At 45.2% G+C, this 27293-nt stretch overlaps 2 protein-coding genes and 1 long non-coding RNA gene across 6 annotated transcripts in view; 1 reads left to right on the top strand and 2 right to left on the bottom strand.

The window, feature by feature from the left end:
- LOC129604238 (NACHT, LRR and PYD domains-containing protein 12-like) lies at nucleotides 1-15846 on the bottom strand. 3 transcript variants are annotated; one of them, XM_055509737.1, is made up of 10 exons: nucleotides 15732-15845; nucleotides 13503-13633; nucleotides 12641-12861; nucleotides 10583-12452; nucleotides 10063-10236; nucleotides 8586-8759; nucleotides 7083-7256; nucleotides 6416-6589; nucleotides 4999-5172; nucleotides 1-4379 (listed from the first exon to the last, which is right to left on the bottom strand). In XM_055509737.1, exons 2-10 carry the CDS (start codon nucleotides 13628-13630, stop codon nucleotides 4343-4345), a joined length of 3126 nt encoding a protein of 1041 aa, XP_055365712.1. In that variant the 5' UTR covers nucleotides 13631-13633; nucleotides 15732-15845; the 3' UTR covers nucleotides 1-4342. The 3 variants fall into 3 exon arrangements, with proteins under 3 accessions (XP_055365712.1, XP_055365713.1, XP_055365714.1); XM_055509738.1 differs by having other exon boundaries at nucleotides 10583-12449; XM_055509739.1 differs by lacking the exon at nucleotides 6416-6589 and having other exon boundaries at nucleotides 15732-15846.
- The window catches only part of LOC121202293 (uncharacterized), a 23206-nt gene continuing 10090 nt past the window's right edge, over nucleotides 14178-27293 (top strand). The window contains exon 1 of the long non-coding RNA XR_005897803.2: nucleotides 14178-14290. This is a non-coding gene — a long non-coding RNA (uncharacterized LOC121202293). The remainder of the gene's footprint in view (nucleotides 14291-27293) is intronic.
- On the bottom strand, nucleotides 19070-26017 carry has3 (hyaluronan synthase 3). 2 transcript variants are annotated; one of them, XM_029153282.3, is made up of 5 exons: nucleotides 25697-26017; nucleotides 23828-23921; nucleotides 23192-23742; nucleotides 21555-21656; nucleotides 19070-21475 (listed from the first exon to the last, which is right to left on the bottom strand). In XM_029153282.3, the coding sequence occupies exons 2-5, from the start codon at nucleotides 23919-23921 to the stop codon at nucleotides 20546-20548; spliced, it is 1677 nt and encodes a 558-aa protein (XP_029009115.1). In that variant the 5' UTR covers nucleotides 25697-26017; the 3' UTR covers nucleotides 19070-20545. The 2 variants fall into 2 exon arrangements, with proteins under 2 accessions (XP_029009115.1, XP_029009114.1); XM_029153281.3 differs by lacking the exon at nucleotides 25697-26017 and having other exon boundaries at nucleotides 23828-24948.

Genomic DNA, 27293 nt, shown 5'->3' with positions numbered 1-27293 from the left:
GAGAGTTGTCCTTTTGTGCGATTTATTGAAATAACAAAGAAAATAAAAATAATGGGGAAAGCAAATAAAAAGCATGGATGTTGATCGTGCACATCAACAAACCAAAAACCAGCTGGGGAGATCAGTGCACACACCACAAAGGTGTGATGCAAAAAGCCCACGATCCTCAAGTTGTCTCTGCCTTTTAACCCCTTTCTCTGGCTCTGGTGGAATGTCTCTCTGCACCAATAGAATTGTTTGTGCCACTTTATCTCACTGTGAGTGAGAATGTTTGCTTTCTCACTTCTGCATCATCATGTCTTGTTATCCAAAGGAAGGAACACAGAGCTTCCAAGACAAGATGCATTCGCTTTAACAGCCAGAGTCCGGGTGTAAAAGACAAACATATATCATAAATTATTAGTCAGTCATATGGAACATCATATGTTTAGACTTGATGTACGACAGGGCACAAGAGATTAGTTGTTTGTGTAACAATGTTCAGTATTGCACGTAACCAGCACATGACGACTGTGTTGGATAAGAAATAGCACAAAGGCAAAATTTTTCCATTACATTCCCCCCTTTTGATTACACATTAATCAAACACTAAAATAATAAAAATTGTCAAACATTGCATTTTGAAATAATAACAGCCCTTACAATTGAAACAGTGAGTGTATTAAGTCAAGATTCAAAAATACACCTTCGCATAAAATGTAAGTAACTTAGGGACAAAAGTTTGGTAGCTGTTTTGGTGGGTAGTTACACAAGAATAACCTCTGTATAGGCATGCGAAGAAAATAAGTCAATAATCGTATTTGTATCAGATTATATTTTGTGATCGGATAGCCTAAGACTAAGTGAAGTGAATTAGAGTTGGGGTTTCTGAACATAGTGCATTGTGTCATTTGATACGAGAGTGTTGCTGAGGTCGCACGCATGATGAGACCTCTAATTATTGTTTGTACTGCAATTGCTTCCACTGTCGGAATAGCGCCGGGTAACCTGGCTGCTGATGGGAATTTCACCGCTGTGGGACTAATAAAGGCATTCTATTCTAACCGGTGGGATAACTTTCAGATCTTTAATTGTAGATTTGCGTCTGTGTGTTGACGCATTGACAGTTCGTTGGAGTTCTTCTACACGTCGTCCAGCGTCAGCAACTCAAGGCTGCTCGTGTGTGTGTTTTCTCAGGAACGTGTGTGTAGATGTATGGTCTGATAGTGTGATTCACCGGCGCAGCTTCAGGCAGCGCATGGCTCACACCTTTAGCTGAACGGTCAACGCAGCCTCGCCTCAGTGCGTGTGTGAGCACAACGAGGGTCGTCCTTCTCAAATCTTTTTGGGAAATCTAAATTTTGGGGAAAAAGTGTTTGGGCGGCACAGTTTGCCATCAGGCCCAAACCAGACTGCATGGCTACAGGTGGAACCATTCGTCTGCCAGAGTCTGCGTTCCTGTGAGGCAGAAAATGTTAAAAGCACAGGGAGAGAGGAAGGAAAGGATAGAGAGAGTTGGAGAGAAAACAAGGATCAGGAGAGGGAGGGGTTGTTGGGCAGCGACCTTTGCAGCAGCGTCTGCAGCTGTATGTCGGCAGAAACAAAGTTGTCACTGGAACTGTCCGACTCACACCATCAAACAGCATTAGCTGTAGGCAGCAGGACAGCGTCGAGCAAAGCAGCAACCTTATCATGATGTAAGATAGGTTTGCAATCAGACTTCAAAAGCTTGCTATGCTTCCACAGACCGTCTGTGGAGGCTGTGTAGATGGTAACAGACTCTCCTTTTGCTAGTTTACTAACTTCAGTCAACGCGGTCAACTCTGCAGCCTGAGCAGAGTAGTGTCTTAGCAAAGCACTAGACTTCAAGACGGCCTCTTGATAGTAATGTTCAGCATGTTGAGTAAGGTGGTGTTGCATCTAAGCCATCGAGCTGTGAAAAGATGTGATGTTTTCTATTCCAAAATAATCAAAGACACAGTATGAGGACAAAAGAACAGAAGTCGTACAACCTGATTTCTCATCCACTGTTTGAGTGAAAGGTCGCGTAGGGTCAGATCAGGGAGACCCAAAGTAGGAGCCGACTGAAGAGCAAGCATGAGGTCAGTGAACGTCGTTCAGCCTCAGACATCCACGTGAGAGAAGAAGTGGACGATGAAGACGTCTGCATCAGAACCCTGAGTGGGGCCTCAAAGACAGTAAAGTTAGGAATGAAAGTCCTACAATAAGAACAAAGACCTAGAAAAGATATCGGCTGTTTATACGTGCACGGTTTAGGCAGGTTTCAAATTGCTTCAACTCTGTTGGGTGAGATGGATTTGCCATCAGCTGTAATTACAATAACCCAGAAAAATAATCTTAGTCTGAACAAACTGTAATTTAGACAGGCTCTCTTTGTGGCCTGTAGCATCCAATGTTTCAGTAGCTTAGTGGTGTCTGTGGTAACGCCATCTATGGCTTCCTTTAAGAGGGTGTTGTTTTTTGAATTCATGGTCAGATTTAGGTGTGATGACCACTGGTTCATATCTTTTGATCAAACCTACATCATGTCTGTGTGTGAGTCACAGGGAAGCAGGGCTTCCTGTAAGGCTGAGTGTTACTTTAGAGCGTCCTCTGAAAAATAAAAATAAAAACAAAAGCATGTAATGTCGATAAATACGTCACATGGGGTCAGAAGTCGTTCACCAGTCTCCACCCCGTTGACATCTGTTCACGAAAGGACCCACGTCCTGTCATCTGTCTCCATCATGTTTTCACAGAGGGACGTGTGGAACTGTAGAATAAAATTCAAAAATCTTTTTGTTCGTTAGTAAGAGAAATCGCAAGCGCAGACTTGTGTTCATCCCAAAAGAGGGAAGTTGAGGTCAGTTTGTCAGTGTGTGTGTGAAATCATAACTCTTCAAACCTGTCTTCAGGACCAGAAGACACATGTGCTGTACAGGACAGGTCAGATGCGTCGCTGGAGGTCGTTTCACATTGGGAAACAAGCTGTGATGCAGCCTGTGTGAGGGCCTCAGTTACAGCCCCCCCTCAGCAGCCAATGATAAGAGTACAGCTGAGCTGAAGTTAACACCAACAAAAGAGGGATTATTTAGAATGTCTGTAGATGTAACCTGCACTACGTCTGGAGTGGAAATCAATCAAATACCTAAACTACACATCAGATCTCTTCCTAAGAATTTAACTGGGCCTAAGTTTGAAAGAATCTCAAGGTGTCTTGCTGTCAGATGTTGCGCAAGACGGTGAAGTATCCAAAGGAAGGAACACCGAGCTTCCAAGACAAGATGCATTCGCTTTAACAGCCTTGGGTCTGGTGGGGAGTCAGATAGGATGGAGCCAGAGTCCAGGTGTAAAAGACAAACATATATCATAAACTATTAGTCAGTCAAATGGAACATCAGATGTTTAGACTTGATGTACGACAGGCCGCAAGAGATTATTTGTTTGTGTAAGAATGTTCAGTATTACACCTAACCAGCACATGACGACTGTGTTGGATAAGAAATAGCACAAAGGCAAAATTTTTCCATTACACTGCGTCGAAGCAGCCCAAAGAAGAAGCCACGCTGAAGTATGTGGGTCAAGCTTCTGTCCAAAGGCCCTGAAGCCTCTGAAAGGCTGCATCCAACACCATCATGTTCACCAGTGTCTCATCCACCTCAGCTTGATCCATTTAGATTCTGTGTTTCAGTAGAAACCAATGATAAAGGTAAAGGTAAAGCTGCATGTTGGCTCCTGCTCCACCTGCACCTGCTGTGGTAGCTGTGGTTTCTGGCTGTTTGGAGGCAGATGATGCAGCATTGATGACGTGTTGCTGCTCTACAAATCAGACACTTGACCTTTTTGGGTGGATGAGGTCAAAGTGCTCCCAGACATGTGAGCGTAGTCTTTGTGGTGCTGGCTCTTCCTCCATATCCTCCCCACTGCCTCACTCACTCACTGACAGCTGTCACACAAGGTCTCAACTCAGTCACACACACAGAGACACAGCACAAACGAGGAAGGAGATGAGGAAACAGAACCCATAATTGGAAGAGTCCACCCAGACCCAGCTCACATTCTGGGTTCTAACATGTTGGTTAGGAAATTAGATCATTATATTAAACAACAGCTTTTTATCCTTGATCCTAAATGAAGGATGTAAAAAAACAGAAAGATACAAGTTGTATTCAAACAGTACATGTCACTGTCCTCGATATCCACTGTAACTACTGCACCACACACTCCATTTCCCACATGATCCTGGTGGACTATACACAGAGCAGCTGGTCTCAGATCAGTTCACACAAAGTCATCTCCACTGGTTCTGGTTCCTCTGTCAGTCAGTTGTGGATGAAGCTCTGTTCCCAGTAACATGGACCAGTCAGTACCCTATACACACAAACTCCCACGTCAACCAGCTGCAGAGAGAATGAGAGAGCAGAGAGCAGATCAGTGAGTGTCTACAGAGACTCCCTTCATCATCTGTCACATCCAGGACAAAGAGCAGCAGGACTACAGTCGTGTTCAGAGCAGAAGTGGAGCAGCTTGCTTTCACCTCATCTTAACCTCTTGGAATGAAGCATCAAGTCTGCTGACTCTGCACATTTCACTCCAGTCTAAAGTAAAACAAAGTGCTGAGTCATGGCTTTAGAGACGACTTCCTGTTGGTCCATTACAGACAGAGTCGCTGTGTGGTGACCAACATCTCCTCTGCTTTGAAACATTAGCTGACACAGAAACATGAGAAGCTTTGGAGCAAACTAATGACAGAAGGACGCAGACAGAGATGTGATGACTGGACTTCAGCAGAGGTTCTGCTCTGGACCAGCACCACATGGTTACTACATGGAACCATGGTTCAGCCAGACTGATCTCAGAGCTGTGACACATGAACCTGATCAGTAGTTAGTGTTGATGCTACGACACTTTGATGAGTGACAACCACTGTCTCGCTGGAGCTTTACTAGGAACACTGGATCGCTGCTGTGACACTAACTGGGTTTAGTCCAATACAGACTGACTCCAACCTCTACTGACCTCAGAGTCTGCAGTCGACAGTCAGGACTCTGCTGCAGGTCAAGAAGAGGCTCCACTCCTGTATACTGCAAGTTGTTCTCACTCAGGTCCAGTTCTGTCAGATGTGACGGGTTGGACTTCAGAGCTGAGACCAGAGAATCACAGCTGATCCCTGACAAACTGCAGCTCTTCAATCTGAATAAAGAATCAAAGATGTGGATCAAAGCATTAATAATGAGTCAGATTTGTCCTGATCACTGATGTTTAGTCTAAAATGAGCAGAGTGACTTTGTGCTTGTGTTGTTGTGTCGTCATGATCTCAGTTTCTACACATCCTCCACATGTCAGCACAACATTCATACACCTGTTGATGTCATCACACAGTCACAACCTGCTGTTGACACAGTCTCATCTGGAATCAGTAGAGAAGCTGTGTGTTGTGATAATTTTCTATGATTTTTTTTCTTCTCAGTGATGAAATAAAAATAATGAAACGACTGAAACAAACTAAAACTGATTTTCTCTAATTCTTGTGATAAAGTGATGAATTGAAACCAACCAACACTGTACATTTTCTGCAACTGCTTCACAAACATCAGTGAGAAATGCAGGTATGTAACTTTTGAAGGTTTCATCTCAGTCAACAAACTGCAGAAGAAGAAGAATGTGATGAATGAGTTTCCAACCAGGATGGACATGCCTGGTCCCACTGGGAACAAACACACACTCACTGACTGGCTCCTGTTTAGTGCCACCTTGTTTTTATGTGCATGTGTGTGTGTGTGTGGGTTCTGTTTTGGTTCTGCACCTCCTGTCACAGTCCAAAGACCTGAAGTCCAGCTGCTTAGCCGCTGACTCAGAGACAGACACTGAGACCTATGGAAAGTGTGTTGGGCCTGTGATGGACTGGTGACTGGTCCAGCTCCACCACTGGCTCCATCTGGACTCACTGACACATTTATCTGAGCTTACACTAAAGATCCTCATGAGTCGGACTCAGGTTCTGGACACGTGATACGTTTATAGAAACATACAAAAAATGTTCTATTGACTTTCTATTTTATACTGAGGAAACATTTAATGGAGTCAAACTAATGGAAAGAGTCAAACAAGCAGATCCAGAACTTCTGATTACAGCATCTTGGGTTTAAATATTTTGCTCAGAACCAACATGATGAAGCCTTAGAAAGTGTTGGAGCATCAACTACTGATCATAGATTTGACATTTTCTGACTTATTAAACTTGGTTTAGTTTTTTTCCCAGTGATGAAATAAAATAATGAAAGGACTGAATCAAACTAAACGGGATGGACGAAACCACAGAAGAAGAAAACAGACTTTACCATGAAGACCCTCAGTCTGGATCAGTAGAACATCAACCTTGTGTCAGCACAACATTCACATTAAGCTCACACAGAACTAAAACATGTAGTCTGACCTCAGAGTCTCCAGTCCACAGTGGCGACTCTCCAGAAAACCACACAGATGCTTCACTCCTGAATCCTGCAGCTTGTTGTCACTCAGATCCAGATGTTTCAGATGTGACGGGTTGGATTTCAGAGCTGAACCCAGAGAATCACAGCTGATCTCTGTCAAACTGCAGCCAATCAATCTGAGTAAAGAATCAAAGATGAAACAGTAGAAAACAAAGAGTCAGTTGAAACCATTTAGTGTCTCATCATGTGTTTGGCCCTGAAGACTCCTCAGAAAGTAGAAGTTTGGAACCTAGAAGGTCTCAGGTTCTGGACACGTGACACGCTTACAGAAACGCACAAGAAAATCTTGACCAAACATCATCATCACAGAAACATTTTATACTGAAGAAACATTCAATTGTGTCAAACTGATGAAAAAAGTCACACAAGAAGATTCAGAACTTATGATTACAGCATCTTGGGTTTGAAACCTTGGCTCAGAACCAACATGACGGAGCCTTAGAAAAGTGTTGCTGATCATAGTAAACACTGGACAGACAAAACCACAGAAGAAGAAAACAGACTTTACCATGAAGACCCTTAGTGTGGATCAGTAGAACATCAGCCTTGTGTGTCAGCACAACATTCACATCATATTAGCTCACACAGAACTAAAACATGGAGTCTGACCTCAGAGTCTCCAGTCGACAGTGGCGACTCTCCAGAAAACCACACAGACGCTTCACTCCTGAATCCTGCAGCTTGTTGTCACTCAGATCCAGATGTTTCAGATGTGACGGGTTGTATTTCAGAGCTGAACCCAGAGAATCACAGCTGATCTCTGTCAAACTGCAGCCAATCAATCTGAGTAAAGCATCAAAGATGAAAAAGTAGAAAACAAAGATGAAATCATTCAGTGTGTCATTGTGTGTTTGGAGCTGTTTAAATGCTTTAGAAAGTAGAAGCTTAGAACCTAGAAGGTCCAAACATCAGAACCAACAGAATGCAGATTAAAGCAGTAACAAAGACTCATTAACATTAATGACAACATGGTGCTGCTTCAGCTCAGACGTTGTGACTTCAGCTCTTCAACTCTGCAACTCCACCACTGGCTCCATCTGGACTCACTCATGTTGTACTGACACATTTATCTGAGCTTCTACTAAAGATCCTCATGAGTCCGACTCAGGTTCTGGACACGTTTATAGAAATGCACAGACAATGTTCTATTGACTGAACATCGTCAGAGAAACATTTTATACTGAGGAAACATTTAACAGAGTCAAACAGATGGAGAGTTAAACAATCAGATCAGGCCAGAACCAACATGATGGAGCCTTAGAAAAGTGTTGCAGCATCAGCAACTGATCATAGATTTAATATTTTCTGACTCAATAGACTTGGTTTTGTTTTTATTCCCAGTGATGAAATAAAATAATGAAATGACTGAATCAAACTTAAACTAAACAGAACTGAAAAAACTACGGAAGAAGAAAACAGACTTTACCATGAAGACCCTCAGGGTTCATCAGTAAAACATCAGCCTTGTGTGTCATGTTATGGGAAAAATTGTGTCTTCCTTACTTCTATGCAGTTATTATACGATTTATGACTTATGTTCTGCAATTAATATCTTATGTTTTGTCTTACTGTACTGTATGCATTTGACATTTCACCTAGATTGTTCAATGGTTGTCTCTGCCTGATAGACTCTCAACTCTAGCTCCCAAACCCAAGGTTGGGGAGTTGTGTCTCTGTCTGTTGAGACTTGGTGCTCCTTTCTCACAGATAGTTGGCCGTCAGCGATGCAGGTGTGAGAATGTAAATATCTTCACACACACTGCGACAGGGAGGAGATGGTGCATGTAATTTGATTGGGTTAGAAAGACATTCCACCCTAGTCGGACAGAGAAGCTAAAAGGCAGAAGCAACTTGAGGAGCGGGGGCTCTTTGCATCACACCTTTGTGGTGTGTGTACTGATCTCCCCAGCTGGTTTTTGGTTTGTTGATGTGCACGATCAACATCCATGCTTTTTATTTGCTTTCCCCACTGATTTTATGTTCTTTATTATTTCAATAAATCGCACAAAAGGACAACTCTCTCATCTGCTTCTTTATGGAAAATTTCCACCACAGTCATCACAACATTCACATCACATTAAGCTCACACAGAACTAAAACATGGAGTCTGACCTCAGAGTCTCCAGTCGACAGTGACCACTCTCCAGAAAACCACACAGATGCTTCCCTCCTAAATCCTGCAGGTTGTTGAAGGTCAGGTCCAGTTCTGTCAGATGTGACGGGTTGGACATCAGAGCTGAACCCAGAGAATCACAGCTGACCTTTGACAAACTGCAGTCAAACAATCTGAGTAAAGAATCAAAGATGAAACAGTGGAAAACAAAGAGTCAGTTAAAACCATTTAGTGTCTCATAATGTGTTTGGAGCTGAAGACTCCTCAGAAAGTAGAAGTTTGGAACCTAGAAGGTCCAAACATCAGAACCAACAGAATGCAGATTAAATCAGTAACAAAGACTCATTAACATTAATGACAACATGGTGCTGCTTCAGCTCAGACGTTGTGACTTCAGCTCTTCTCAGGTTCTGGACACGTGACACGTTTACAGAAACACACAGAAAATCCTCTATTGACCGAACGTCAAAAACCAGCTAAGGAGATCAGTGATCACTGAATCCCACCCCGTGAGCAACAGGTTTATAAGGTGATATGATGACCATAAATCCTCAGTCTGTCTTGTCTTCTGTCACTTTTCTGTGGAATAAACACTTTGTCGACCCTGGATCTGACTGCTCTGGACTTAGTAATTTTTTGAGACCCTGCGGCTGGGACTGGGATCTTGCTTTAGACTTAGTTTATTTTCCACACTTTGGGAGTTTTAACTTTTCACCTTTTTGGGAAGTCACTAATTTTCTGGAACCTTAAAACTGTGCGTTTAGTTCATTTTTCTTCTTTTTGTGATTTATCATTTAATCTCTGGAATTTATATATTTGGAATTTTATCATCTAAAGGATAATTTACACCTATTGGATTTATAAAAAGCTCAGTCAGATTGGAATACAAAACTTAAAGGCTTTAGTTTCGAACACGACACTCTAAATCTGAACTATTCTGCGTCGTCTGATGGAAAATGTTCAGAATAATGTTTGGATCAAACTCCAAACTGACCGTTATTGATGAAGTGAATCATCTTTAGAACTGGTTCCAGTCAGATAGATGTTCTCTCCTCTGGTCCTACATGGAACCTAGAACCTTGTGTAGCAACATGTCTGCAGCCTCATATTCATGCTCCTGTTTCCTGCTTGTGTCTCTACAAAGTGACATGATTGTCTGACAGGAAGCATCACACACAGGTTGAAGTGTCATCTGTTGATGGAGACGAATCAGACGCCACTAAAGATCCTTCAAACAGGTGGAGACATGATTTACTCTGAGTCTCTGCTGCTGTGTCACATTTAGAGGTGAATTTGGCAGAAACAATGTCACAAACTCTGTCCATGAGTTTTATAGACTTTAAAGTCACAACAAACAGTCAATCATTCCTGCAGGTTTCTGACATGAGCCTCTTTTCAATCTAGATTGAAGTGGAGATGTTTGAAGCGACGAGCTGAAAAACTGCCGCTGAGACATGAACCAGGAAAAACACTGACCTCAGAGTCTCCAGTCGACAGTGAGGACTCTCCAGTCCAGCACACAGAACCTTTACTGATGAGTCCTGCAGGTTGTTTCCACTCAGGTCCAGAAGTGTCAGATGTGATGGGTTAGACTTCAGAGCTGAGGCCACAACTTCACAGTGAGTTTTTGTGAGTCCACAGATAGAAAGTCTGTGATGACAGAAAATATAAAGTCTATAAATGTGAACTGACTTAATGAATGTTGATGCTGAACCAGCTGTAGCTCAGTTGGTCTCATCCATCACAAAGTGTGTGGTCTGAACCTTGTGTCAACGTGATCAATGTAATGAAGAGCAGATAGTTTGGACAGAAGCGCCTGTCACATCACTGGAATGTCAACGTGTCCAGATGTGGTGAAGCTGTAATGTGTGTTTAACGTGATGAGGCTGTACAGTAGCGGCTCTCATATCAACTGGATGTGTTGCTCTGTGTGACAACGTAGGTGAGAGCTCCACTCGTCTCCAGCTGTTTAGCTTCACATTAAGATTGGACTTACTGAGCCTTTCTGCAGTTCCTCACAGCTGGAATCAGTCTCCGTCGTCCCTCCAGTGATGTGCTGTACTGGTTAAGGTCCAACTCATCCAGAACCTCCTCTGACATCTGCAGCATGTAGGCCAGAGCTGAGCACTGGATCAGAGAGAGTTCCTTCCATGATTTGTTCTCTGACTTCAGGAACTCTTGGATCTGCTGATGGACTGAGTGGTCGTTCATCTCCATCAGACAGTGGAAGATGTTGATGCTTCTGTCTGGAGAGATTTCATCATTCCTTATCTCCTTCAGGTTGGTGATGATTTTCTGGATGGTTTCTGGACTGGTCTCTGTGTGACCCAGCAAACCTCCTAAGATTCTCTGGTTGGACTCCAGACAGAGGCCATGAAGGAAGCGAACAAACAGGTCCAGGTGGCCACCTGGACTCTGGAGGGATTTAAACATGGTTCTACACAAAAACTCATCCAGGGATGAGAGAGTTTTAGGATGAAGCTCATCATTGTGTTGATTTGTTTTACTCACAAACAACAGTTTTATCTTTGTAAAGATTGATCCTCTGTGTTTGGATTCTTTTAGGAAGTTCTCCAGTTCCTCCTCCTTCTCACTGATGTAACAGTGCATCATGTAAACAGCAGCCAGAAACTCCTGAACACTCAGATGAACAAAGCAGTAGACTGTTTTGTGGAAGATCACACTCTCTCTCCTGAAGATCTCTGTACAGACTCCTGAGTGAACCAAGGCCTCTGTGACGTCTAGACCACACTGCTCCAGGTCTTCTTGGTAAAACATGATGGTTCCTTCCTCCAGATGTTTGAACGCCAGCCTCCCCAGCTTCAGGAGAACTTCCCTGTCAGCCTCCATCAGCTCCTGTGGACTGGTCTCATGTCCCTCATGGTACTTGTTCCTCTTCCTCTGGGTCAGGACCAGCAGGAAGTGTGAGTACAGGTCCGTCAGGGTCTTGGGCAGCTCTCCTCTCTGCTCTGTAGTCAACATGTACTCCAGAACCGTAGCAGTGATCCAGCAGAACACTGGGATCTGACACATGATGTGGAGGCTCCTAGACATCCTGACGTGTGAGATGATTCTGCTGGACAGCTGCTCGTGGCTGGATCTCCTCCTGGAATACTCTTCCTTCTGGGCGTTGGTGAAGCCTCGTACTTCTGTGACCCTATCCACACATGTAGGAGGGATCTGATGGGTCGCTGCGGGTCGGGAAGTGATCCAGACCAGAGCGGATGGAAGCAGGTTCCCCTGGATGAGGTTGGTCAGCAGCACGTTGACCGATGACTTGTGTGTGACGTCAGACACAACCTTCCTGTGGCTGAAGCCCAGTGAGAGTCTGCTTTCATCCAGGCCGTCAAAGATGAACAGAAGCTTCAGGACAGCGAGCTGCTCTGCTGGGACCTTCTGGAGCTTTGGATGGAAAACATGGAGCAGTGTGAGAAGACTGTGCCGCTGATCTCTGATCAGGTTCAGCTCCCTGAACGACAGCAGAACCACAACACTGAGGTCTGGGTTTTCCCGGCCCTCGGCCCAGTCCAGAGTGAACTTCTGCACAGAGAAGGTTTTTCCAACGCCAGCGACGCCGTTGGTCAGAACCAGTCTGATGGGTCTGTGTGGGTCAGAGGAGGCTTTAAAGATGTGGTGGACCTTGATGGGAGCCTCATGGAGGGTCTTCTTCTTGGAAGCTGTCTCCAACTGCCTCACCTCATGTTGGGTGTTCACCTCTTCACTCGGTCCCTCTGTGATGTAGAGCTCAGTGTAGATGCTGGTGAGGAGGACTCCACTTCCTGTTTCACCTCCTTCAGTCACACGTTCACATCTGCTCCTCAGACTGAGCTTATGTTCATCTAAAGCCTCCTGCAAAGCAACATCTGCTGAAAGCAAAAGAAACAACAACAGAGACTGAACTAAAAGACCCAGTTGTCCTATTTTTGACCCAGAAATGATTCAGTGATTTAGAAAATGTCAGAAATATGATAATACAGAGAACAAATGTGATCGTACAGTATCAAAGTCAGTTTGGCTGAAACGATGACATCATCAGACACATGTTTAGTCTCACTTTGGACAATGCTGGTCTGACGGTCCGTCTGCAGTCCAGTTCTGGTCCTGGATTGTTTCACACACTGGGAACAGGAAGAGTCTCCTGATCGTCCAGACTGGTCCCAGTATGAGGCAATGCACTGTCTGCAGAACCAGTGTCCACAACTGATACAGACTGGACAGCACACAGCACAGCAGGACGGCTGCTCCTCCACAGGAACACGGCTCCTCTTCTTCTCTCTGTCAACACATTAGTTCAGCGAGTTTATGAGTCCAACACTGTAGAAGCTCAGATGGTCCAGAGACCACGAAACGTGACCCACTGCTCCGTCCGAACTCGGCATCAGAGTAGTTCCTCATGCTTTAACTCTCCTGCTGCACAAACACTAATCAGCTGCTTTTCCTGTCTCACATTTACTGATCTGCTGGGATTTATACACATTCAGCTTTTCCTGCAGCTCCTTCAAGGTAAAAGCCTCCACTACAGACAGCAGCTACTGTTCTCTACTGTTCTACTGCTGAGCTCGGCTCATTCGGGTCTGAACTGAGGTTAAACAACTCTAAAGACTGTGATAGAGCAGCATCTCACACATTACTCTACTTACTAATGAGTCAGAGCTTTCAGACGCTGAACAGTTCAAATGTTTAGAGTGACGTCAGCATCAGGATAAAAAGACGTGAAGATTCGGTTGAAGTGTAAATTCTAACATGGAGGTTCTGAGGTTTCACTGCAGAACCAACATCAGTAGTTGGAGGATAGAAAACCCAGAATAAGATCCATCTCAGTCTGAAACAGTCTCTGCATCATCAATAGAAATCTATGAACAGAACATTTTGTCATCATCCTCCATCAGGTCAGTTTAGTAGAAACTGTCTCTTACTTTGTGTCTGAGGCTCCAGGTTCAGAACTGAATGATGGAGGCTCACATCTGGACGAGTCCTTCTTCATAGACACACACCTGGATCCTGGAGACTCTGCTCCGTCCTCTTCCTCCACACAAACTCTCATCTTCTGAAAAAGCCAAAGGTCCAGAGCTAAACACCCCCTGTGACTTGTATTAAAGTGAATCTGAGTCCAGAGTCTCACAGATTTTGTGTCTTTGTTAATAGGACTCTGATGTTGGACGAATCTGAATTCTGAGTTTCATGTTATTTTAGAGTGACTGGGCTGCAAACACTGACTCATGTTAAACACTTTGCTTCTCTACAGTTTTCTATCATGTGACAAACAGTATCAGACAGTGAAGCTCTTTAAATACAGACACTGTGCTCACAGGCTGCTCAGAGACTGTCTGACGTCACAGGAGTCACTGAGGCTGAAACAGGAGCTGATCCATCACTGGTTCAGAGTCTTAACATGTTACTACAACAGCAGAAAAACTAAGAGTTCAACGCACGTAGTGATGATAAGTGATAAGTGACATGTTACAGATGGGATTAGTTCACAAGCAGAGCTCCTCAGTCCTGGTTTGATTTCAGCTGCCTCCGTAGCAACAAAAGTAGCAACGTTTAAACAGCGTCAGACTGATTCTAGTTCAACTCCAAACACTGTTTACGTCAGTTTGTTTAGATCCTGTAGTGATGGACAAACCAAAATGCTGCTTCCTGCTTCCAACAGCTGAATGACGAGTGACCAGAGTTGGAGCAACTGAACCAGATGAACAACAGGGTGAGTTGTTCAGTAATCTTCTGGTTGAATTTATGCAGATTAAATGAACCTGAATTAGGTTACTTTAGAGATTTATTCTCTGAGTGTGAACATGTGTTCCAGACTCACAAAAACACTAAGAACTCCTACAAATCTGGCTTTTCAACCTTTGGTGTTTGCTACTGTTCCACCCCCCTCACAAACAAACAGGTCCCCCTGATGCAGTGGACTGAACTGGTGGTCAGTTGGGCTTTAGAACCACAATCTCTGATGCAGCACATACACAGGGAATATTACATAAAACCTGGTTTGTCCAACTATATTTTGGCCAAAGACTCCACTATGAAGGATGAAGCGTCCTGTAGATCTAGAAATGTTTAGAATTAAAAAAGAAAAGGAGCCTGGAGATTTATGTATAGACTTTATGAGTAAGTGGAAAGTCGGTCCCTGGGTTCAACTTGTGAATACAGACGGCTCCAAGGATCAGTAACAGTGCCGAGTCATAACACGGTTAAAGGAACATTGAATGATTTGAGAGTCTATACTAGTGGTGGGCGATACTGCAAGCTTTGGTGTCGATCCAACAATCGTCCCGCTTTGTGAACGCTACTCCAATAAACCAGCAAGCGACGAACTGTTGAAATCATATAAGGGAGCGTAGCGAAGATTAACAGCAACTAATTGGTGCAAAGGTTTGAATTTTGCTTTTTATCAAATTCTGAGACGGGTGCAAATGTTTACTACTACCTGCGGGGGGCGTAACAGAAAATAATTGAGAAGAATGACTTAAAAGATGATTCATTGGATTTAAGCAAGAATTTTCTTGGCTTTGAACTGAAATGTGCACATCAAATATCTGCACACTGCGCATGTAGCTCGTTATGCACTTTCCATGATAGTATTCTTGCCCTATGCATTCAGTTAACTCATAACTCATTTACCAACATATTTAGACTTTTTCTGTGTACTGTATCAGTTTAAGTATATATCAAGTATACTTGAGAAAAAATACAAATCTAGTCGAAAATCACTTTGCCTCTTTTTTATACTTTAAACCAAGTATACTTGATCACTTAAATATACTTTAGTGTGGTATATCTTAATATATGTGTGCTTAAAAGTGAACTTAAGAGATACTATTTTCCTTTTTAGTTTAAAACCAAGTATACAAATAGTGTACTTGTGTGTACTACTTTTTTTTGCCAAGGGTAGTACTTCATAGACTACTACTACAGCAAATATCAACTTATGATACTGCATTGTGCTGCAAACACAGTACTACTTAGTACTTCATGGACTACTACCACCGCTAATTTTAATCCATATTACTGCATCACGCACTTCATCCATAACGACGGCTGATTTGACCAAGAAAGAGCGAACAGCATCTCATTTGGCCGCAGTCTTTCTTCCTCTACACTAATAAACAGACTGAGTAACTGTAATATTGTTAAACACTCACCTCAACCTTTCTTTTTGGTGTTTAAATATTTTTTATCCTGTTTTCTCTAAATAAGGAAGTTAAACTCAGCCCTTTCCGTTTTATTGGCTCCTCCCCCTCTTTACGATGACGCCACGAGCCCTTGATTAAACTATATGTTGAAGGTCCAGACAATAAACAATATCTCAGTAAAAATAAATATTTTAATGTAAACATGTTCATGGTCTCCTTCAGATCATCGGTTATATAATAAAGAAAAAACTCCCTTGTACCTGCACGTCACACAAACCTTCCTCTATGAACAAATGCGTCACTGACTGACGTTGTCCACTAGAGCGCGGCGTTTATACAATACCAGCACATCTTCAAGTTCATAGCTTGTTCTTTTTCTATTCTGACAAAATATTTTCACCAACAAGTAAACATATATTCACGTTGAAATCGAATAAACAATTACTAGGTTAGATATTTACACCATGACTTTAGGACATGAGCTTTTGTCCTGAAGTCAAGTACAAAATAATATTAAAAACATATATATTATTATATATTCAAATAAATGTAAAGCACACTCATTGATTGTGACATAGTCCCTCATCTGGTCATTTCAAATTCTTTCCCTCACTGTGACTTCATGCAGGTGAGGGGTGATTCATTTTTTTTTTACTGCCATGAGACACGTCACAATGTTTTCGTACAAACCTTTCCAGAGAAGGAGTCAGTATTAGAGTTTTCACATCAGGTGCAGATTAGGTGCAGTATGAAGCCATGACATTACAGCCATCTTATAACTTACTACAACTGGACTCAATCATCTGTGACCTCAGTAATAAACACATTAGAATTATTACAGTTCTGACAGATTCAACATAAAAACCTGAATAATGATGAAGGGATGATGAGATGTTTTGCCACATAGTAGCAAATACTTGTGTGTTTGTGTTGCTCAGATCCAGGCAGGTGACAGGTGAGCTGGAGGCCTAACGAGCCAACGTCTGCAGCTTCTTGGGTCTCATCTGGCAGCTAAAGGCATCAGAGCCATGATCCCACTGTGTGTGGTCAGTGCATGAAGTGCAATTCATTATTCATGTGTAAAATGAAAATTGAATAACGACTTTTATGCTGTGTTTCGTTTCCGTAAATCGGTAAAACACATTTGCGATATACTGATTTACTCATTCTCCTTTTCTCCCCTTTCAAAACCAAATAAGAAAAAGGGAAACCGGGGGCGGGGCCAGTGGCCGGACTTTCACAATAAAACGCCCAACAGCATTTGAAGCGCAACATCGAAAAATATTTGTAACTCTTGAAGGATTGCGGTCGTGTTTTGACACACAATGAGAACCACATTGTTAACATTAATCAACGTAACAATTATTTATTTAGCCCGTCCTAGTGCTGACAACTGTCGATTACGTTACGACACGTGGCGTTTGCTAAACGAATGACAGGTCAGTCAGCTCGCCACCGTCGGGTCACAGAATTATATCTCTGCAGTCTAGTGAAGCAGGATGCCCCGAAACCTTAGCTTTGTTGGCAGGTGATTCTGTAAGTGACCCGATGGTGGAGAGCTGACTGACCTGTCATTCCTTTAGCAAACGCCATGTGTCGTAACGTAATCAACAGTTGTCAGCACTGAGACGATTCAAATAAATAATTGTTACGTTGATTAATGTTAACAATGTGGGTCCTATTCTGTGTCAAAACATGACCGCAATCCTTCAAGAGTTACAAATAGTTGTCGATGTTGCGCTTCAAATGCTGTTGGGCGTTTTATTGTGAAAGTCCGTCGACTGGCCCGCCCCCGGTTTCACTTTTTCTTATTTCGTTTTGAAAGTAGAGAAAAAGGAGAATGAGTAAATCAGTATATCGCAAATGTGTTTTACCGGAAACGAAACACAGCATAAAAAGATGTTATTCAGTTTTCATTTTACACATGAATAATGAATTGGACTTCATGCACGGACCGTAGTTATACGGACTGTATAACTAGTTTTCTCACATTTAACTAAATGACAAAACATGTTTTCTCACATTTAGTTAAATGTGCAAAAGTCTAAATATTAATGTTAAATATGCATTTTCCATTTTCTAAACCGCTTATTCCCTAATGACCCCTAATGCGGGGTCACGGGGGGTGCTGGAGCCTAACCCAGCTATGGGCGAGAGGCAGGGTACACCCTGGACGGGTTGCCAGTCCATCGCAGGGCACACACTCACACCTACGGGCAATGGAGAGAGTCCATCAACCAGTCCAATCAACCTAATGCACATCTTTGGACTGTGGGAGGAAGCCGGAGAACCCGGAGAGAGAACCCATGCAAACTCCACACAGAAAGGCACCAGGGCCGGGAATCGAACCCAGAAGGCGACAGTGCTACCCACCGCACCACCGTGCCGCCCACGTTAAATGTAAATGTTAAATGTAAATGTAATGATCGAACTGAATATTTAAGTAGACTCCACCCCCTATTATCCTAGATCCGTGACGCAGACTCAAACACCTCAAACAGTACGCATAGCTCCGCCCACATCTGACTCTGGATCGGTGGACGACAATACTGGAGAGAAACCTGAAGTCGAAGCCATCATGGCCGCCAGCTCTGACTCCCTCCTCCCTCCTGTTGGGGGAGATTGAAAGGGCTGTAACGGCAGGTGTGCGGGCTGAGGCTCCGCTTCAAACTGCTGTTCTGTCGTAAACAACATTAATGGAGAGTTAAGTAGGTTTAAATGGAATTTCTGTGGCGCCGGTGGAGAATTAGTTAGCTAACTTTATTAGCTAGCTGAAGTTACGTCCACGCTAAAAACAAAAGTTTCCAGGTCAGATGTGGGCGGGGTTTGCGCACACTGTTTGAATTTGTGTCTCTGATCTGAGACAAGCGCTGTTTGAGGGTAGGGGTGGAGTCTACTTGCACATTAATGAATATTCAGTCTTGCACTCTGCGATCATTTAACATTTACATTTAAGATTTAACATTAACATTTAACATTTACATTTAACATTTAGACTTTTGCACATTTAACTAAATGTGAGAAAACATGTTGTGTCATTTAGTTAAATGTGAGAAAACTAGTTATAGGTGCTCCTTTTACATTCGGCACCCCATACCTGGATACAGTAGATATCAAAACGCCTTAGACAATATTTTCCATTTTGGCCCTTTGTGGACACTAAGTTAGAGCGTCATAGTGGTTTCAGATCACACTAACCCTGAGCTATAAATCCAGTTGTACAGCAGGTACAGTAGTCACACATTCATCCATTGCGTTTGAACTGCTACCAGTCATGTGTACACACTGGAATCTTGACCCAGACTGAACTCAAAGCTCATCACAGGAGTATTTACAGATTCTGAGAATGCTGGTTCACACCAATTTATTGTTTAAAATGTTCAGCTCCTAAAGTAACAATACAAAACATTACAACCATTGCATCAAGGCATTAAGTCCATGGAATCTGAGCGCAGTCTCCTTTTGCTATGAATGGACGACTGTGTCCGAAAGCGGAAGCAGCATTAACAACAGGAAAATTCCAGTTCCCTGTGATGGAAAACAAGTTGCAACGCAGCAGGTTGAGGCAGCTCTCTGTTAATGACCTTTTTAAACTTCCAACACTGACAGTTTGAACTTGGAGTCTCTGTGGATGTGAATGATGTTCATGAGGCCGAAACGTTTAGCGACTGGAAAGTGGAAAACACAAGATCAGGAGTGAAAGCAAAGCTCAGGAGAAGCCTCTTTGGTCTTCACTCCAGAGCTGAATGAATGTAAACAATTACATTTAGTAAAAAACGGACACGTTCACTATGAAACTATGAACCTGAATCTGGCAGCATTGCTACACATGTAAGATTTGTAATAACTACAACCAACCAGCGCCTGGACACTGAAAACTGGGCCACAAATACAACAGTAAGTGATTCATTTGTCCATCAGCACCAAAATAGTTCAATATTAAGCAGACAAACAGCCTCAGTGTGAGCTCTGGACACGTCCAGCTGCGAGTACCGAGGATAAGGGAACCTCTCATCTTCTACAGATCTTGCAGACGGGTCACGCTCAGTCAGTGCTAAAGCATCACGTGGACTTCTCCTGGTTCAGGGTCGTAGGTACAGAAACCAGTAACTACTCCTACATAACAACTACGCCTCTTGGTGCAGTGGGATGGAACACAGAATATTCATGTGTGTGTTGTGGGTGTGTGTCCAGGCTGTAACCTCCAGTCAGTGGCAGGCTTGTATCTGTGCTTCAGGGTCAGTGTCGCTGGAGATCATTTCAGACATTGCAGCTGGAAAATGCTGATTGTGCTGCTTTGGTAACACATAAGTGAGTCACACACTGAAGCTGTGACCTGTGGTTACTGTAGCTCATCACTTCCTGCTGCTAACGGACGGTGGACGCTACGGAGCCTTTAATGCTCAGACAGCGTCCACTAGATGCCTCTGTTGCACCTTTAACGTAATGTGTAAGTTGAGCCATTGGACTCCAGCAGTTTCTGTTCTCTCTTTGTCTTTCAGGTTGTCTCTTATTCTGTTCCTTTTTGGTGGTTACTGTGTGAGTCCAGAACCCAACTCGTACATTTTTAATTATTTCCTGATTGACTACTGGACAACAAACACATGTCAGTTGGTTTCCTGACGGGAAGCACCATTGACTGTGGGTATAAATGGACACTGGTGTCTCTGATTGGACTGAACCAGAGTCCTGCTGCTCAGAGATCAGATTCACGCCTGTTTTTTGCACCAGTGAAGAAGATGTGAGTGACGTCCTGGTTGGCAGCTCATCACTCTAGCAGCACTCGGTCACCAGTCATAGACCAGACTCCTCCGCTAGCAGGCTTACGCCTCTGCGTAGGGCAGGTGATACTGCTCCTCCCTCTTGTTGCAGCGTTTGGCTACGATGGCCAGGTAGAGCACCAGCAGGATGAGCCAGTAACAGGCGTAAAGCACCGTCCCTGCTATCAGCAGGGCCTTTTCTGTCTCGCTAAACGGCTCCTGCGTTTCACAGTAGATCGTGTACACCACGCCTCCCAGCAGCACCAGCGCCCACACCGTCACCGGCACAGCGCCCATCAAATTCACCACAATCTTCTTGCGGCCGGACGTGCCCCATCCGGCCTTGTTGATGGTGAGCAAAGCAAAGATCTTGGCTGGAAGCAAGCTGGACATGTAGAGGAGGGAGTAGAGCGACATGAAGATCATGACCAGGCTGCCGCGCAGGAAGCAGGCGTACGTCGCCTTCACCATCCCCACCAGCTGCACAGTCAGCAGGAAAAGCAGGATGTTCCACAGACGCCCGCGGTAGAACAGGTGAATCACAGTGGCCACCAAGAAGAACGGGAAGAAGCCCGTCACCACCGACTCGTACGTCATCCACAGGCTGTGCTTGTGGAACCACAGGGCGTTGTACAGCCACTCGCGGAAGTAGGACTTGCTCCATCGAGTCTGCTGGTTGAGCCAGCGCAGGTACTGGGTCGGCGTCTCAGTCTGGCACTGCGACCGCGCCGTGAATTTGGTCTTGAAGCCAAAGCTGAGCACCCGGTTGGTGAGGTGACGGTCGTCGCCAAAGCTGCACTTGGAGCCAAGGAAGGTCTGGTGGTACCAGGGCTCCAGGAACCTCTGGAGCAAGGAGTTCCTGTACATCCCCAACGGGCCGCTGATGCACTGCACGCACCCGAAGTAGGACTGGCAGGCCCGCTCAATGTTGAAGGCCATCCAGTAGCGCACGCTGCTGAGGAAGGAGATCCAGGAGTCGTACTTGTTAAGGATCTGGAAGATGCAAGATACACAAAAATGGGTCCAACGATGTCAGGAAGAAAAAAGAAAGGCTGTATTTGAGTCCAGATACCTGTACGTCTCCACCCACTCCTCCCACCATGGGATCGTCCTCAAGGATCTTCAGCATTTCTATGGTACATGCTGGGTCCAACACTGTGTCGGAGTCACACACCTGAAAAAGGACACACAGGTCAAAGGTCAAACACAAACCCCACAGAACACAGCTACGGGTCAGATTGGAGCTGCAGGTGTGGACATCCGTGAGAATGAAAGGCTGCTGACGGAGCCTCCAGCTGCACAGAAAGGCACAGAGAACACAGCAGGTGGAGTGATGTGGACCGGAAGTGAAAACTGGCAGCAACATGGACTAGGTAAAAACAGAAATACCAATAAAACCGGAAATAAACCCAAAACCTGACATATTCATTGTTGAATTATTAAGGCGGCACAGTGGTACAGAGCTGGTCCTGGTTCTGGGCTTCTCTCTGGTTACCTCTGCCTCCCACAGGGCAAACACACAGTCAGGGTAGGAGCTAAAATGTGATATTGTCAGTCTGAGAACCGAACACTCAAAGATTACAACCAGAACCGACCGTGGGCCACAAAGTGTGTTAGATTTGTTGTGTTCTCAGCATGGTGTAGTCTGAGAAAGGTTTTCTCTGCAGCAGAGAACCTTCAAACTTATTCTGGGCTGTTTTTTTTGTTTATGACAAAATTCCATCTGTGTTTTCCCCAACAATCACTTGGTTGCTCATCTGAAAGTGGTAAAGTTCTGAGGCATAAATTACCAACCAACGTCTTGCAGTGGATTGATGACAGTATTGTTTGTGATCCCTTCACTTTAACGCAGACACACATTTGAGATGAAGCTGAGGGTGATTGTTTGTAGCTGTGCCTCACTTCGCCTGAAAATACCATAACTAAAACGTATGGTATTGTGACTAAAAATACGTAAAATAAAAATGTATTTCTGTCTATTGATCCGTGTTGTACATGTCATAATTTTTTTCCTATAATTTTAATTATCTTACAATTTTCCTGAGTAAAAATGGCTTAATTTGTGCATTTGCTGATCTAATATGGCGAGAAACCGGAAGTGAATCGTCAGCGGGGGAGCCTCCCCCCGATGCTGAAACTGTCAATGGGCTGATTCAAGGCGTAACCCTTTTCTGTTTCACATTTTGTCTCCAGTATAATGTTTGCAGCCTTCAGACGTATTCATTCTACACCATGACTTTGTACAATCTGCCTAATGTGTTTATCGATGTTTTTGTGACATGATTACTTTACTGATCGCGCTAAAACCGAAAACTCAGTAGGGGAGGCTGGACAGGTCTGTGCCTCATCCAGAAGGGGGCGCTGCTACCACCCTTTAACACAGGGCATCCCCACAAATGGGTTTCAATTTTCTAAAAATACTAAGTAACAACAATTCAATTGCTTGAGAGTAAACTTGAACCTTGAGTGAAGTATTCTATGTTATCGTAATGAAAAGCAAAACTGTAAAACTGTATAAAGCTGTATTTAATGTTTTAAAAACAACATAAAACTTCACTGAGGGTCGGAATGGAACATCTACACTTCTATATACTTTAGAAAGAGTATAAATTGTGAAATAAAAATGGAGGCTACAGATCAGGTCTCTTACTGTTATTAAAGATACTGTACGTTCATGGAGTCTGTGTTCAGTGTGACTGTGGTCCTTACCTGCACATAATCCACACTGTCGCCCAGTGCTTTGAAGGCCGTGTACATCACCTCCCTCTTCCCTCCCCACTCCTGCATCACGCAGACGTAGCGGCAGCCAGTGACCAGCCGAGCGACCCGGGCCGCCTCCTCCTTGTGCACCGTGCCCCTCTGTCCACTCCCCACACGTCCCTGTCCGCTCCCGTCGCTGTGGAAGTTCCCCTTCCACACCATGCTGCCGGCCTGCTCGGCGCCGCCCATCACCTCTTGGAAAATGTCCATCATGTAGCGGTCCTCGGGGCGGTTCCCGTCCACCACCAGGACCACTTTAAGGCCGGGGAAGGAGATCCGCCGCACGCTGCGCAGGCACTTCCTCAGGTAGTCTGGGTCCTCCTGGTAGGCAGCGATGCACAGGGCCACGGAGCGACGGAGGTGCTGGGGCCGGGCCGGGCCCCGCATGCGCCGGTGCTCTAGAAAGGCAAACAGGCTCTGGAGGAAGAGGTGGAGGGAGAGGAAGGCACCATAGAGGCCGAAGGACAGGTGGTGCTGCTCGGTGTGGATAAACTGGTAGCCTTCGTAACAAACAAGCACGACTGTCAGGCGTCTGAATTCTCACGTACATGCTTCTCTATGACTGTGAAATAAAATGTACCAAACCTGTGACATAGGCCAGCAGGATGGTGAAGAGGACCACGGCAGCGAAAAGGGTGGTCACCACGATGTTCAGGATGTTCCTGCAGCGAGAGGGCATCTGGAGGGAGACACAGACAGTCACGGAGGCCGTGATGGGGAGACTGGGAACATGCATCAGCCCAGAACATGCAGGTTCTCCATGCGTGCAGCTCAGTGGAGACTTTACTTCAGATAGGAGCATGTGTCTGTAGTTCTGGTACCGCGTGAAAAGCAAAACCTGTCAGCAGCTGCAAACAGTGGAGAGAACGTACACAGACTGAGACATGCGAACAGGAGCATCCTATGAGTCGCTCCCTGAGCTTCATCGTCACGTCGTCTCTCAAAGCCAAGGTCCTGGGTTGATGGTCTTGTCCTCTCCTTCATCCCAGCAGCCCCCCTGGCGCTGCCCGGCCTCTCTCTGGGTTAATAGCCCTAATTAAAGTCTGGCCAGTGTTCAGGACGGGTCCAAACAGAGCAACAATTCATGGCACTGCCTCCTGCCCCCACCTGGCCGGGCTCCCTCAGGAAAGACCTATTTACTGTGCATTATTACACACAGCTCTGTTTTGTCTGAGGACGTACACGTTTACATGCTGGCAGGGAATCAGGCCTCTCTGCAGACACAGAGACGGTCTGTGACGCTCAAACAGGCGATTGGGAGCAAACACGAAACGTGTGTCAACACATGTCAGTTCAGGTTCATTAGGACAATGTCAGAACCAAAACGGGCTCTTCCTTGATTCCACTGCAGCATCGTATTGTGTTTCACTTCATCCATAAAGTCTGCTAACAGTCTGATGTGTCTCTCACTAACAGAGTCAAATATTCCCCCAGCACAATATGTGGCCACCAGAAAGCAGCCTGTGATGTCAGGTGGAGGCCTGATGCCCCGAGGCCACCAGACCCCGGCTGATTAGAGGCCACGACACCAGAGGGGCTGGTCGGGGGCTTTGAACCCACCCCTGTATGTTCAGACGCTCCCAGACTCACACAGGAGCTGACAAGTTTTACTTCATGGCCAAAATGACAAATGAAACGTTTTAATAAAGCAAACAGCATTAACAGCACCTGCGCTGCCTGGAGACACAGACCAGCCCATCACAGTCTAGTGAGGACAATTCCGAAGAACGTTGGTGACACAATCCAGGAAGAATCCACCGAAACTCAACTCAGCGACATCTGCAATAGTGTCGGCTGGTCATAACAGGGCTGATGGGCTGGAGGCTGTCGGAACCACAGGCCTGGCCGTGGGACCGGCTGGCTGGTGATGAGGATGGAGGAGGAAGGTGGGTGACAGCACATGAAAGTAGCCAGTTCCCATGAACTGAACAGACTGTTAGTGGCTAAGTCATCACACTTGAGGAGGAGCCTGAAGCTGATGCTTTCACTGCTGGTGAGTGAAGGTAACCTAGGTTGACCCGTTTAAAGCGCAGAGCCTTAGTTTCCTGACAAATGCCGTCCTCGTCTTCCTCACCTTCACTCGAGGAACGAGCAGCGGTTTCTGACTGTCTGCCTCCACAAGTGAAAGCAGGAACGAGCAGCAGGTCCAGCTCACACACTCAGCGTCAGACAGGAAAAATATTTTCTCTTGCTCACATTGTAAACACATTCAGAGTCTGAACACACTTTACTCTTTGTCCTGGGTTTTCTAACTAAGCTTCAACGCTGCTTCTTAAACTTTCACTTCAGTCACTCATCCGCCGTCTTTTTCCAGGCTGCTTCCTGACAGACTTGCTTCATTCCCAGTCTAGAGCTGATAGCTTATCTCATGTCCTGCAGACATTTAGAGCGGCTGGAGCATACGAGCATCATAATTAGACATTGTCCTAGTGTTGAGCGTGTTATAAGTCTTACCTTCCTGACCCGGTAGACCCTCCGTCTTTGTCTCCCCCTCAGCTCTCCCCCCAGATCTCCGTCTGCCCGCTCCGTCGGTTGAGCCAGGACGTCCAGCCCTCTCCTCTCCTCAGCACAGCATGCTCCTTGTTCCGTGCCCCCCCCTGCTTCACTAGCTCACACTACATCTTTATTCCAGCTTGCTTGCTTAAATCAGGAGATCCCACATCCAAAAATACAGCCGGCAGCTGACACCCCACCCTCCACCACTTCTGTGGGCCAGCCTTCCCAGCTCCTCCCTCTGTCCACCAGGACCGTCCCAGGGCATGAAGCCCCCCCCCCCCCCCCCAGCTGTGACCAGAGGTGAGCTCCTCAGCCTGCAGTCCTACATGTATAGATTACAGGTCGAGTGCCGTGGTGGGTCTGGACTGAGCACTTGGTGAGCTCCATGCCGCCTCCTGTCCACCATGAGCCTGGGACCAGAACGGCTGAAGTCCACAGCGAGGCCGCCTTCCTTTTAGCCCCTGCAATGACGCATCCCCGGGCTTCGTCCTGCCGGATGCTGCAGCATCAGCTCCTCTGCTGCAGAGCCTCTCTCCTCTGTCACACTGTCCCACCTGGCAGACTGGCAGAGCCACAGTGCTGAGCTTCTCCTCCAAAGCTCGCCTCTCTGTCCCGTTTGCCCCCCCTTCCTCTCTGCAGTGCAGCCAGCCTCCGTCAGGCCTGGGGACTGTTTGCCTGGAGCCCCCTCTCCTCTCCAACTCTCCGGCTCGCTCAAAGCAGCCTTTATGGGCTTATTTATCTGCGCTCCCTCCCCGCTCTGAGCGGAGCTGCTGACATCCTGCAGCTTCTACGAGCGGCTGGGCTGGCAGCCTACGGCAAACTGCAGCACGCCTCTGAGGATCAATACGTGACCGTCAAGCCACATTCAGGTAATAGGATGCACACAAACCCTTCAAATTAACAGGATTAACATGGTTGCAGTCAACCAGTCCACATTGTGCCCTTTTCCAGCCCCTCCATCACTGTGTGTATTTACTGTTACAGAGTCCAGACCATTATATGAAAGGATTTACATTTTCATTTCATGCATGACTTCATAATTCTAAAGTACTAATCTTACCTGTAGATGATGTCATCTGAAGTCATGTTTCAGATTAAATTATGTCATCTGGAGTTTGGAATGTAGGAAATAAAAAATTCTACTCCTAAAAATATGGTATAAAAGAGAAATACAGCATGGATCATTTAGTCCCATCAGCTATTTAGGTTCAGCTAATATTCATTACTTTCTCTCCCATCTCCCACATAAATTAGCATCATCGTTTCATTCTGCATGTTTTATTCTCCTTGTTAGTTGCAGAAAGTCACGTTGGTGTGAACCTGTATTAATCCCCACAGCCAACATTCAAGCAGAGCTGCGTCTTTCCCAGCGGCGCTGTCCTGACATTGACTGGGACGAGCAGGAAGTGATATAAACGTTGTTCAACTGGGATTCTAATGTGGGCTCACTAGTTTCTGTGCAGAACTTGTCTGTGCAGCACAGCTGAGGACAAATGTCTGCCTCCTCCTGCCTCCGGAGTAAGAATCTCCATCGAATTGCTTGGAACCGCTGATA

Source organism: Betta splendens, chromosome 6, assembly GCF_900634795.4.
Source record: "Betta splendens chromosome 6, fBetSpl5.4, whole genome shotgun sequence".
Classification (NCBI taxonomy): domain Eukaryota; kingdom Metazoa; phylum Chordata; class Actinopteri; order Anabantiformes; family Osphronemidae; genus Betta; species Betta splendens.
The sequence above is the reverse complement of the archived record's forward strand: the minus strand, read 5'-3'. Positions and strand labels throughout refer to the sequence as shown.

Bases quoted from the DNA above. Each gene is read 5' to 3' on its own strand.
- LOC129604238 (XM_055509737.1), bottom strand. From the start codon at position 13,630: ATGAGAGTTTGTGTGGAGGAAGAGGACGGAGCAGAGTCTCCAGGATCC. The intron at 6,590-7,082 runs GTCAGACTCCAT...TTCTTTACTCAG, and splicing joins TGTCGACTGGAGACTCTGAG to ATTGATTGGCTGCAGTTTGA. The intron at 5,173-6,415 runs GTCAGACTACAT...TTCTTTATTCAG, and splicing joins TGTGGACTGGAGACTCTGAG to ATTGAAGAGCTGCAGTTTGT.
- has3 (XM_029153281.3), bottom strand. From the start codon at position 24,044: ATGCTCCTATCTGAAGTAAAGTCTCCACTGAGCTGCACGCATGGAGAA. The intron at 23,743-23,827 runs GTTTGGTACATT...TTTGTTACGAAG, and splicing joins CCTGCTGGCCTATGTCACAG to GCTACCAGTTTATCCACACC. The intron at 21,657-23,191 runs GTAAGGACCACA...GTCCTTTTTCAG, and splicing joins ACAGTGTGGATTATGTGCAG to GTGTGTGACTCCGACACAGT.